We start from the raw sequence: 14,225 nt of genomic DNA, 5'->3' as shown, positions 1-14,225 counted from the left end.
ATATATTGATAGATCGATATTAAGACTAAAATTCTCCTTTCAGTAGTCACTGTTGTGTGAAGTTGTAAACATGCCATTGAGAGTCAGATAGAAATAAGATTGAACTGGTGAAATGTCAGCGCAATAAACATCTGCAGGCGTGATGGGGATTGATTGGCTGCTAACTTCTCAGTTGTCGCTCTCCTGAAACACCTTACTTACTCATTGAGAACCTTATCTAAGACTGGCATAAACACAGCCAAGGCTTCTGTGAATTCCTTTTTGGCTAGTGGATACCCTGTGGTTCCCTCCTGGAGTGTAGGTCACCTTCGATATCTCTCCATGCCTCTTTTTCACTTCAGCTAATGACTGTTGTCATTGCAGTCGATCTCAGACCAGGTTTGATGATGTTGTCATGATTTCTGTGATATTGTCGTAATAAGCACTAGAAATCTAGATGTGTTATGTTCAAAGTCATATTCACATGAAATGAAAAGCGACATTACAAATTTCTCACAAGATTCAAAAACTCTTCAATTTGAGCATTTATTTCTTTATTTTTACCATACCAGAAAATTAATATACATCCAATCAGATTCCTGGACAGCATATTTGCAAGAAGTGCAGGATAATGTACTGTATCTACATGTATTTCCCTCCTCAATGTTTTGCTTCTTTGCCATAATATTGGACAGAATAGCCAGAATAAATAATAAACATGAACATGATGTTGCTACAACAGACTTACCTTTGCGTTCAACAGTTTTCATTTCGGTCCTCAGCAATTTTCAGTCTGTGTTGCTTTACACACTACCTGTGACTCTTGAGCATTAACAAATACAAAATAAAACATCTGACTTAACAACTGCTATTGAAGCTAATAGTGCTACATATTACAATGTCACTGGTTTGATCTTGGGTCAAATGTTCATTCATACAAAACATGGTTTTAGGTTTTGATTTTAAAAAATTATAAACATCTCCAAATGTTACACGGTCATCACTGTACTCTCTAGCTATCTTAAAATTGTACTTAATCACCTTTGTGATTCGTTCAGATGTGGAAACTTAATTCTCAAATATGACAAGAAAGTTTTTTTTAAACAAATATAACCAGGATTTGTGTCCTTGTGCTGTCATATTATTGGTTATGTATTTTTTTGGGGCATTTTGACTTCAAGATGGCGCCCCGAGAGTGGCTCCTCAAGCAGCTCCTGTATTTTGTTTTTCTACTTCTTTCTTTCCTTTCCTCTTCCTTTCATAACTTTGCTGCTGTGAAAAGTAAATTTGGTACATCCAATTCAATCCAATTAGATTGTTGTATCAATAGCATGGGCTGTACATGCATAATGAATATCAATTAAAATTTAGGTCATAGCACCTGCCCCAGTGAATAAAATTTACAATCGCTCCACCAATCCAACCATTATTCTTTTTTTTATTGCACACTCCAATTTGCTAACAGCATTGGCATGCAGCAATGTTTAAGTGAATTGTATTTTATATGAAAAGTTTTTACTATGTTCTTGAATAAGACAAAGCGGGCTACACGGGAGGAGGGAATTATTTTCTTCTCACAACTGCACTCTTACATATATTTTACTGTTACAGACTCCCTTTGTATAACACCACACAAATCAATACAACCAATGGCTTTTTCGTGTTAAAAAGGTTGATGGTACTCCTATTTGTTGCATTAAACTGGATGTTTTTGTAATCCAGTCCTGCCCCTCTCTTGCTTGTCTAAATTGGCCTTTGACCCGTGACCTTCCCGCGGGGAACGGAATTCACAACAGAAGTATTAATTTCATCAAAGGATGTCTCTTCATACATAAAACCGAGGGCTTTGCATTTAATGAACATATTCTTAAAATACTATTTTCATATTCTATTGTTCGCACATAAAAAACTGAAAAGAGTCTGTTATATACATCAAAAAAAATTCTAACAGGAAAACCACAGGTTCCTTATCCTGCAGTCAAAGCATAAACAAGATCTACAGCGTGAGTCCAGTTGAAGCCATCTTCATTTCCCCTCTGTCACAATTTTTTTTTATTCATGCAGTTTAGAAAAGTGACATTTTGGATGGTGGTTCGGGGGAGATGGGGCATTGTGTTTGTTTTGTTTTTCTGAAATGCTTGCAGTTGGTCAGTCGGCATAGTGTCACAAGCAATGTGAATATTCCTTTGCGCGTGGGTGGTCTATCACCGGCATGTCCATTTCTTGTTTCACTTTGGAGAAATTGTCTGCCCTTTTGATTGAATTCAGTCTGTCAGTCTGCAATGCAATTTTGAGATGGAACTGAAGAGATATGAAGCGGCGACACTCGAAAACTGAGATGGGATCTTCGTCTTCATACTGGCCGGTCGACAGCATACTGGCATGGGCTCAGATTGGACACAGGATTCTGCACAGTGGGATACGTGAAGTTGGTGTGTTGCTTGGCCTTAAGTCGCAGACTAGCCAGACTGGAGTTACAGGTGTCTCTGTACATATATGGGCCGGCAGTGCCGGCATACGGGCAAGTGGCTGCCGCTGAGTTGAGTGCTGTTGGGCTGTTGAGATTGTTAAGGTTCCCCAAGTTGTTGAGGCCTGTGCCAGGAACTCCAGCCACCGCCGAGGGCACCATGCTAGAGGCCATGTTCATCGAGGGAATGGAGCTTGGGGGTGAGAACATGGGTTGAGACGACAGGGGACTTACATTCATCGAGTTAAAGAACGGGAAGCTCTTGGCAGACAGTTGGCTGCTTGCTAAACTCTTGCTGGCCCAGTTGTTGTACGAGTAACCCGTGTACATATCATCATAGGGTTGCATAAGTCCGTTAAACTGGGCACCAAAGCCGTTCTTGCACAATTCGGCCTGTTGGTTCCTTTCTCGCTTTCTCCACTTGGCACGTCGGTTCTTGAACCAAACCTGAAGAATTCAAAATAAGAACAAATGTGAAGAGTCGACATTTTTTAATACTGTGAAAAGTTGATTTTGGTTGGCGGGGTTTCATATTTTAATAACTGTCAGAAATGAACACTTTACTCTGGGAGATCAATTCCTTGGATCAAAACACTCTGAGGTTTATTATCATGACATACACTGACAGACAATGGAAAAAAAACTAAACAAGTTTCAATTTAAAGTACAAAACACAATATATTGAAATATTAAGTTTAAAGGACAATTGACACCTCCGGACAAGTCCATAATTTGTAAAATCACTTCAAAAGACTTCTACTGAGCGTACTTTACAAAGATTCCACCGCATATCAGAATCACAAATCAGAAAACCTTTATTATTTATTATTTTATCTATAGCATATAGCTATATTTTACATTTTAAGACTCGCGCTGAATATTCAGGAAGTCTTTTTTGGAATGCCCCGTGACTGAGAAAGCGACACACAATGCATTTTGGCTACTTTGTTTGGTCTGAAAACATTGTGTTGATCCGTGTTGATGGCGAAATTAGAAGGAAAACACATAAATGTCAAATCAGCCCATTTCCAACGGAGCTTGGGCAACATCTTGTGCATTTTCTGGGACGCTACATTGGAGTCCTGACGGCTCAAATTGATACGCGAGTACTTCTTTAATCGATTGCAAACATTTATGCTTTCCTCTTCAGAACTAAATAGAATCATATTAATAACTGGATGAGTAACAAGCAAGCACCTTCCCCGAATCTGAAGCAATTGTTTTGATTCTAGAGCAAGGCAAGCTGTACTGACGTCAAGAACAAGGGGGCGGGACCTTCTGAAACTCGGCATCTCCGGGGTCATTTTGAAGTAGTTTTGGGATACTTTAACTCATTTTTTATTGGTGTTTTGCATTTGACTAAAAATATCAGCCTGTGTGTTTTGGGTATTTTAGATGCTATAAAACGTTTTATCTGATGTCAGTTAAGAAACAAAAAAAATGGTGTCGGTTGTCCTTTAAGTATTGTAGTGAAGCTCAAACATTTCCATGATGGATATTGTCTGTTTGTGGGTAAAAAAAATGCCCATTATCAGTAATGAGGTCTCTGAGCTCTGTAGTTTGACATTCAGTGTCTATGAGAATCGCTGACATCTGTGTGAAATGGTAATCCAATTGCTAAAACGGCCCTCACCTCAGTCAACTGGCCAATGGTTAACTCTTTAGTGAAAAGCACTGGATTGTATTTACGGGTTAATATTTTTTCTTCTGAATTCTTCTGCTAAATCGAGATTTGCATTTTCAAAAGGAGCAAATATTAAATAACAAACAAGAACGGTAGAGGCAATTTGATGTCTGAATGTCCTATTTTCAAACCCTTCCATCCATCCCTTCTCTCACCCACTTTATCCTGACAAGAGTCGCAAGGGATACTGGAGCCTTTCCCAGCTGTCTCAGGGCAGTAGAGAGTAGCCTTACCTAGCCGTCTTCGGGCACCAGGTGGGGGACGCCCTGAATTGGTTGCCAGCCAATCACAGGGCACACAGAGACGAACAAATCATCCGTGGTCACAATCACACATCATTTAGAGTGTTCAATTTACCTGCCATGCATGTTTTTGGAATGTGGGAGGAAACCGAAGGAACCAGAGAAAACTCACGGGGTGAGCATGCAAATTCCACCCAGGAAGGGGTCGAGTCAAGCCGGGATCGAACCCACGACCTCCTCACTGTGAAATCGACGCGCTAACAACTGGAACACCTGGCTGCCCTATTTGCAAAGCATCCGTTCATTTTTTTCCAACCAGCAACGGAAATTAAAATGCATTTGTTTTTCAATGACATTCTTCCTAGTCTTTTGGGTCATTCCTTTTAGTATCAAATCGATTCTGCATATAAAAGAATCCCATATGACTGAACAAAACAAGAAACCATAACCAGAGTGTCTTTCGGGACAAGGTCAATTTGTGTTCTCAATGAACACAAACATCTGTTTGAAGCCAGCCACAGTGTGGATTGGTACCACATTGGTTCTCCCTTTCCTGTGCCGCAATCCTCTGTCAAGTTTTGGCTTTGTAATTCTTAAAGAATGTCAGCTGGAATAAAGCATGATTCTAAAGCACATGCACTGGCAATCATGGCAGCTCTCCAAAAGCTGAAGTCATGTTGTGGAAAAATGTGTCTGTCATTTGCACATCCGGTCATGTTGGATGGAGTGTATGTTAACTATCTCGGGGGGCAGCAGTTCCTAGAGTGAACAGCTATTCATGTTGTTTTCGCGTACACATATTAATTCATCATAATGTCACAGTTGTCCATTTACCACTCCAATCAGTGGTCTCCTCTGGACATGTCCAAATCACCTCCGTCTGATCTCTCTGACTTTCTCTTCAAAACCTCTAATATGAGTTTTCCCTCTGATATACTCATTCCTGACCTTATCCAAGCTGGTCACTCCCAAAGAAAACCTCAACATCTTCATCTTTGCTACCTCCAGCTCTGCTTCCTCTCTTTTCTTCAGTGGCACTGTCTCCAGTCCAAACATCATGGCGGGTCTCACCGCTGTTTTATACACCTTTTCCTTTTATATACCGGCCATTTTTCTCCAGCCGTTCCAGCCTGCCTGTACACACTTCTTCACCTCTTTTCGCACTCTCCATTGCTCTGGACAGTTGACCAAAAGTTGAATCATAATAAGATAGTTGTATAGTCTTAAAATAGTTATTAAGTGACGGATGGATTCAGACGTAGCACTACTGAAGGGCTAGGTGTGAAATACACGGCTCACCACTGACTACAATGGATCATTTTGTGCGTTTCCATCCACTGACATTATTTTTTTTCATGGCCAAAGACTAATAAAAACACACAAATCTTGATATATGGTATTATTATTTGTGCATGAAACGGTTAAACAGATGTGTTTGGCAGGCTTGTTTTCAAATGGCTCATCGTATCAGTGTCAAGGCAATCATGATATTTGTCATTTTATGGCTAAATATGGTATTTAGAGGGGGGAATTGTATAACTGTAATTGCTCAGTTGAAAAACAAACACAGGTGGGATACAGTGGAAATTAATAAAGGCATAAAAAGTAGGAATAGGTAAAAAAAGCAGTATTTTGAAGGCGTTGTTTCTGGGACAAATGCATTTCGAATGATATGAATATTATAAGTTATGGGGAAACACATTTTGTTTCATTGCTCCACCACCGCAACACCTCTCACCTCCTATTGCAATTGAGTTGTATGTATCATCCAATCAACTGGTATTATGATTGGAAGACAACACAGTTAAGCATGAGTATGAGCCTAAAATTTGAGACTTCTCCATCTCACTCAGTAACAGGAGGGGAACCCCCACTGGAAAATAGAAGCCACTTAATCTTCACAGTGACTCCAAGGATATGTTGTTTGAAGGTTTCTGGAAAGGTCTAAATGTCAAGTTAATGAGCTTCTCAGCTGACATCTTTAGTATTTATCTAGTGGGCCAGATTGTGCCCACTGCATTATTTTATTTGGCCTGCAAAAGCAAATCAAGTATGTCAACTTGCATAATCGTTGTAAAAATTTGAAAAAACTCACACTCCCTCGTACAATATTTAAACAAAGTTGACAGAATTCAAAGCTGGAAATCACTATTTTTACGTGTGTGTACATGAATAAACATGTATTCAGTTTCATTGTTGTAACTGCCCCTCAAGGGAAGATGGAATGGAGACACACACACACACACACACACACACACATATATATATATATATATATATATATATATATATATATATATATATATATATATATATATATATATATATATATATATATATATATATATATATACAGTAAAGTCTCGTTATATCGATATCGGATATATCGATAGTCCCGGTTATATCGATACTATTTCTATGCACGCACGGAGAAAATTACATGCGCGCAGGGTCGGATATATCGATAGTCCCGGTTATATCGATATTTTTTCGGACTCCCTTGAATATCGATATAACGAGACTTTACTGTATATATATCTGAATCAGGACGTTTGCAAGTCATTTAACACAGAGACTCTATTCAACATTTTCAATGGATTTCGATTTACGGCCATTTTGACTTACGACCATTTGGTCATAAGTCGGATGTTGACTCTCTCTCTCTCTCTCTCTCTCTCTCTCTCTCTATATATATATATATATATATATATATATATATATATATATATATATATATATATATATATATATATATATATATATATATATATATATATATATATATATATATATCAAAATGGCCGTAAGTCGAAATCCATTGAAAATGTTGAATAGAGACGCGGTGTTAAATGACTTGCAAACGTCCTGATTCAGATGCCATGGGGGAGGGGGGGGGCATTTTTGCTCTTCGCATTGACATTCACGACCAATTCATTTATGCTCGAGAATAGGTTTTGCAACTCAATCGGTTGCATTTGCCAAAATACATCGACTCACAAATAAAAAAAAAATATGCCAAAATTGGTCAATGGTAAATATACTCCGCTTATCTCGCTCTTCATCCCTCCTATACATCATCCAAAATCATTAAGAAAGCATCCAAAATACATATTTTGGAAACTCCAGTGGAGTCTACGCTGGCACGTGGATGCAGCTGCATCAACCTATGGAAAGGTTTTAGCTTGATGTAGCCACCAGAACCTTTCCTGTACCCTGGCCAATGATAGAACCCATAGTGGATGTTAGAATCAGTCCCGAAAAAACATCAACATGTGTACCCACCCTGACCCGTGCCTCTGTCAGATTGGTCCATACTGCAATCTCTTCTCTGGTGCTCATATCAGGGTAGCGGTTCCTCTGAAAGGTGGCCTCCAGCTCCTGGAGCTGTTGGCTGGTAAAGTGAGTTCGCTGCCTGCGCTGCTTCTTCTTCAGTGAGCCATCATCAGTACTGGATTCATTCAGCTGGTTTGGGTGGGATTTCTCTGTATCTGCAGTCATATATAGGAAAGTGTGACCATTATTGGAAGACCAGCCATTTCAGAGTGACTTAACATGTAAACATTCATGCCTTTCAGAACATTGACCAGCTTCCTAGCATATTCTAACAGTAATGCAATGAATAAACAGGTGGGCGCCAAAATAGGTTTAATAAGTAAAATCCATAAAGTGACGAGATTGTTCATCTTTTTTCTGTTCTACAGTGCTATAAAAATGCTGTGTGGCGTCTTTAGGTACTTCCATTATTTATCAACCATATTCTCCTGTGGAAATTAAAAACAAAGTGTTTTCCAGCACATTGGTTGACAATGCAGCGAGCATGTGACATTTAGAGTTTTGAATTTCTTCTATATTACAACCAAAGATCAATGGATAGAATACATGTATTCATCGTAGTCTGAAAATATATAAAACTCACAATATTGTTTTCATGTCATAAGGTTGCACTGTTACATAATTTATTGGAAACAAAATAATTCTTACTGAAATTCAAGGGCATATACTGTAGATAGAAATATAATATTTATACTGACAAAATATGACTGTGGAATCTTGCAATATTTTTATTTACTTTATGCCATAACTTTGACACATTCAATGAACACAATCTGTCACCTATTGGGAAAAACATGACCCATTCTCACCCAGATTTAAGTGGAGGTTGATGGAAAATATATATATTATATTAACTAAGCCTTGTTGCTCTACAGCAGTGGTGTCAAACATACGGCCCGCTGGCCGGACCCAGCCAAAAGGAGGTTTAATCAGGCCCGCAGGATTTTAAAAGCGGAAAAAATGCACGAACGACGTGGAATTCATATTTTTAACGAGATGCAATTCAAGGATTGTCCACTACTGTTTCGATCAACGTAGAAGAAAACAGCGATGTTTTTTTTTCAACCACGATTTCAACACGCAACTGGCAAGTGGCAACCCTGCTCATTTCCCCTCTCTGAGAGATATGCGTGCAAAGACAAGATTGCCGGATTACTCTCGGAGTTTAAGAAACCTTTTGAGGTATTTGGTGAACTTGAGACAGATTCAGTTTTTCGCTCACATTTCACAGTTAAAGCTTCTGATCTACCGGTCGAAATCCAGCTAGAAATAATTGATTTGCAATAGATTTTGTTCCTGTTGACGTTATTTTAATACAATTTCTCAAATACAACCTGCTGCTCCCTCCTGCCTGCTTTTTGGGATCCACGGCTGCCATAACCACCTTGCAAACTATGACACTTATAATGCGGTGGACCTTTTATATGTAAAATGTTTGGAAATACATGTACACTATTCAATGAGGGTGTGCCTTATACTCTGAAGTATTCTTTCAAATTATAATGTGTTCAGTTAAGCCTGTGCCATGGTATTTTGCTCATATTTGCTTTCTCTATATGTCAGAAAAATAATGTCAGAGTAATGAAAGCCGCTTTTAAATGAAATGTATTATTATTATTATTATGTGCGTCTTCAACATTGTCATGATGTGCGTCTTCCGCCATATTTACTTAGCCTGTATAACCTCCTGATACGCAGAGTGAATCAAGTTCATTCTTTGAGCCATCTGTTAACCTTGATACACTCTTTACTGGAGACTTTGTGAAGACCGACTGATAAAAGCTCGGAATTGTTTTGGAAGAATGCCGCCATAGTCTTGATGCCGCCCTTCTGATAAAATAAATATGTAGTGTGTCCATGATGTGAATCTGTAAATCATGTATGTCCGGAATATTCTGCAAATAAATCCTTTGAAGGTATTGTTCATCGACTCCAGTCAGTATTTGGATAACCAAAATTCTCATCCTCCGATATTAATGAACACGCGGAGGAAAGAAGGCCACGCTCCTCCAACAACTCCGTTGCACCTTATACAGCGGAAAATACGGTAAATAAGTATATATATATATATATATATATATATATATATATATATATATATGGCGGCAAAAGATGAATTGTACATTGGAATGAAGAGATCAATTTAATTGACAGTTGTGGAGGTTGAAGGAATTATATATATATATATATTTATGATTTCGAATTCCTTTAACCTCCACAACTGTCAATTAAATTGATCTCTTCATTCCAATGTACAATTCATCTTTTGCACCTAAGTCACTGCTGATGTCATACACTCGCCTGACTTATGAGTGGGCAATGCAGTATGGGTTCAGACTCAGTGGATGTGGGTATGAATTATGTTTGACTCCATAGTGCCCTGCAATTGACTGGTGAACAATTCAGGGTGGAGGCTGCCTCCTATCCAAATTCTACGGGATTGGGCACCATAACCAGGATTAACTGTGACGAAAACAGATGGATGGGTGAGTCTTTTGCACCAGTGGTTTAAAAGGTAGATGTCTTCAGACAATGATTTTGAATGTGCTTTCATCCCTACTTGGTAAAAGGCAGCCATGTCATGTCACATTCACCCAATACGAATGGGTTATTTTGTTGTAAAATGGTGAGAATACCCAGAGTAATGACTGATTGAGAAGCACACAAAAAGTACAGTTGGAAATCGGAAATCTACCTTGAATGTCTGAATCTGTAAAGTTTGCAAGTATGAACTAGTATTTAAAAAGTAATAAATATACTGTAATTATAAAAAAAAAAATCAGGTGCAATCCTTGTAGTGCTTGTTTAGGACTTTGCTTCAACTCTGCACCTTGCTGGGAGTTCTGATGTACCGAAAGCATTGCCTTCAACGTGCCCCTGACAATTTCATAGCTGGAAGTTCTTTAAACCTTATTCTTGGTACCATATATCACTATTGCTTCAGGCAGGGAAGCATATTCTGAGCCTCAATGAAAAAAAAAAGATGCATGCCATTGTATTTCATTCCTAAACATGACAACTATGTTCATCGATACTCTCTTAATCATTGCTGATCCTCATTTATTGAATACATTGCTATTATACGCTTTCCTTTATTTTTATTTGATATTTCGACCCACTGCCTGCGGCACGGCTTTGGTGCGGGCCTGGGGCCGGAAGTGATTGGTCTCACATGGGCACGTCCAATCAGGGTGGAAGGCAGTAACCAAGTGCCAATTTCACAGATCTCAGATCACCCAAAAGCCGATTTTAGCTTTTTGAAATTTGATACCCACTAGACCACAGGTGTCAAAGTCAAGGCCCGCGGGCCAAATCCGGCCCGCCACATCATTTTTTTCGGCCCGTGAAAGCAAATCAAACTTGTTAAATTCCATGATGATTGCTAAAATCTGAGCCAAAATGTCATATTTTTGGATGTCAACCACAATAAAAGTAATTATTCTTGACTTCAGATTTGAAAACGAGTTATTCATTAATTTGCTGTGTGCTCTATATGTAATATTTGAAGGGATTTAAACATTCTAATGGGTTCCCCAAATTCATAACGGCCCTCGAGAGGAAACCATAACTACAATGTGGCCCGCGGCAAAAAATGACTTTGACACCCCTTTACTTACTTGCCCATCTCTACTTGTTTGGGCCCACCTCTGCTTGGATTGAGACTGCGGCAGGTGCAATTTTTGTTGCTTTTGATGATTTTAAATGAAATCTTTCTACCTTGGGTGTACTTTATAATAATAATAATAATAATAATAATAATAATAATAATAATAATAATAATAATAATAATAATGCATTTTATTTCAAGCACCGTTCGAAGCTCTCAAGGACACTTTACAGTCACAGACAGGCATAGATACAATAATAAATAAAATACAATAAATAAAATACAATTATAAATAGAAACAAGCGATACAGCTATACAGAAAATGCAATTTTAAATAGGTAGGTTTTGAGATGGGACGAAGAGAATCAATGTTACGAATGTTGGGAGGAAGTGAGTTCCAGAGTTTGGGGGCAGAGCAGCTGAAATCTCTGTCCCCCATCGTGCTGAGATGGGCAGGGGGGCACACAGAAGTGGAGGGAGGAAGAGGATCTGAGGGAACGAGAGGGGATCGAAATTTGAAGAAAGTCAGATAGGTATGGTTAAAGTTGATTCTATATTTATACTTTATACTTTATGGTAATCACTGGTTCCAATACATGCAGAGAAGCGCGGAAATACGAAGTGTATCTGTCACCCAGTACAATAAGTGTAGGAGACCACACATCCATGTTATGTCTGCCAGGACTCTACCTGATTTGGCAGCCGCTGCTATGAGGACCTCACAGAAAGAAGTGAAATTAGTTGGCCAGTTAATCCCGTGGATCAGGCTTTTGTGACTGGGGCAGGTTGGGCTCTGTTTGGTGAGGGTTTAACTCTCTGGGAGCGGCTCGAAATCATCAGCAGGGTTTAAAAACAGACTCCGCAGGGCCACCAGCAAAACCAATAAGAGCCGAGCTGTGGCTGTTATCTGGCAGTAAACTGACACTGGCTAAGCTGTCACTTAAGGCCAAATTCTAAAACACAATACAGAGGAAAGGGCAGGCCTTTTTAGAGCAACGCGCTTCCCAACAATGGGAGCAATCTGACTGATAATGTGCTGACAAACCAGACTTTTTCCAGGTCAGCTTCACGGTGGAGTTTATCATGCAAGGCTTTTAAACAAATAACCTTGCTCATGTAATCTTCTGACTGAAAATGTACGTTCACAATATGCATGGACATAGAATATAAATTATGTCATTTGATGCTCACTCATCTTCAATAAAAACGTATTTACCCTGCATGCAGGAAATAGTTACACAACGTATTTTAATAAGATGCTAAAATGTATTTATATAAACATTCATTAAAATTGCCATTGATGTCTTTACATTCGGCCAGCAAATAATGATGCCAACATTTTAACATTTGTTTTCATTTTTTTTTGATGATGTGCAAAAAATCCATTTTTATTTTTAACTCAAATGTCTGGTACATGGTATAAGAAGTAATATTTCCATTCTGTGGTAAAGCATATTTATACTTGTAAATACTTGTAAATAATTAATAGTTATAATAAATGTATTATTTTTCATGAATGTAAATTAATACATGAATACTAATTATGCTCTTCAGAGCATGTATTCTTACATTTATTTTTGTGTCATCAAGGATAGGCTTCATCTATTTTCTTAGTTATATAGTTGTGGTTTTTGTAATGTCAAATGTGGCCCTGTGCTTCAGCACATAATAGTTTGACTTTGATACTTAATGGGTAGGTTGTTAAACCGAGCATTGCCTGCGTAAGCAATTGTGTTAATCTCCTAACTTCTGGACACAAACAACATGAAGTATTCTTGCAAAGGTTCATGAGATTCAAAACATGAAGTATAAAACACGATGAAAACCCGCCGTATTATTGGATGACGTTCTCTTTACAGGTTTGCTTTTATCGTCGTTGGACTTTCCATTTGTTATATTGTCTTTGTGACGATATACTGAATACATTTCTCCTCAGTGCTGAGGTGGCCTTGGCGTGCAGCCAATCCAAGTTAGTTATTTTTCAATATTATTCTGCAGAATTGTAAATTATTCGATTTGATATCTCCTTACTTGTACGCGCCAAATTTGAGTCAGGCGGTATCGCGGACTACAATGATTCATTCCCCTCTCTCAGACGCGCTCTCGACCAAAAAAATATATCTAGTTTTTACTCTTAGAACATATCGTCAAGTGTAATCGGGTGTAAACTGGGCGAAATACTACTCCCTTGTCTATATTATCTGATTCGTCATTGAATGTGTTACTCCCTTGAAAATTATTTAGCATAACACCCGTTCAAAAAGAACCAGACAGCATGTGTACACTGCATTCCCTCGGGCTCTTTCGCGACTAAATTCCATATTCAGAGTCGCTCCAACTATCTTGTGCCTTATTACCCATCAGATGATCACGAGAGACCACAAACGATGTAGTGTCCAATTATTGAGGATTATGGGATATGAGCACGTCTCATGCTGTCCAGGCTCATTTAATTCCGTTCCATGCATTTACAAGGAAGATAAATAGCGCGTATTTGTTATGGGCTGTCATTATACTACATGACTGTATGGATTTAAAATAATAATAATAATAATAATAATAATAATAATAATAATAATAATAATAATAATAATAATAATAATAATAATAATAATAATAATAATAATCGAGGCTATGAAACGTTTGTGTGAACTGGCCTACTGAATATCAACGCGTCGCCTAAATAATTCAGCGCTCTCCAATTAATTCCAAGCAGAAGTGTGAGGGCAAACTGAATTGAATTGACTGGGGAATAAGGACAATTTGTCATAATGTGCACCTTGCATTTTTTTCAACAATGGCTAAATTCGGTTCAATCGGAATTAGATTTCAACCAGCCATACAATGCAGAAAGGTGTAATGGTGTTGTTTCATTCCCTTTATATTATTCCTATTGTATTATTTTGCAATTGT

General features: G+C 38.2%; 1 protein-coding gene across 2 annotated transcripts in view; it reads right to left on the bottom strand.

The window, feature by feature from the left end:
* Positions 1-531: 531 nt before the first annotated feature.
* pitx3 (paired-like homeodomain 3) overlaps positions 532-14,225 on the bottom strand; it is a 22,237-nt gene continuing 8,543 nt past the window's right edge. For both annotated transcript variants that reach the window (XM_089011601.1, XM_089011602.1), the window contains 2 exons: positions 7,655-7,860; positions 532-2,893 (listed from right to left, as the gene is read on the bottom strand). In XM_089011601.1, the coding sequence (XP_088867727.1) occupies positions 2,333-2,893; positions 7,655-7,860 (767 nt within the window). In that variant the 3' untranslated portion in view covers positions 532-2,332. The remainder of the gene's footprint in view (positions 2,894-7,654; positions 7,861-14,225) is intronic.

Source organism: Hippocampus bargibanti, linkage group LG13 (genome assembly GCF_051943395.1).
Source record: "Hippocampus bargibanti isolate YZ-2025 linkage group LG13, ASM5194339v1, whole genome shotgun sequence".
Classification (NCBI taxonomy): domain Eukaryota; kingdom Metazoa; phylum Chordata; class Actinopteri; order Syngnathiformes; family Syngnathidae; genus Hippocampus; species Hippocampus bargibanti.
Note: the sequence above shows the minus strand (reverse complement) of the source record. Positions and strands in the feature narration are given on the sequence as shown.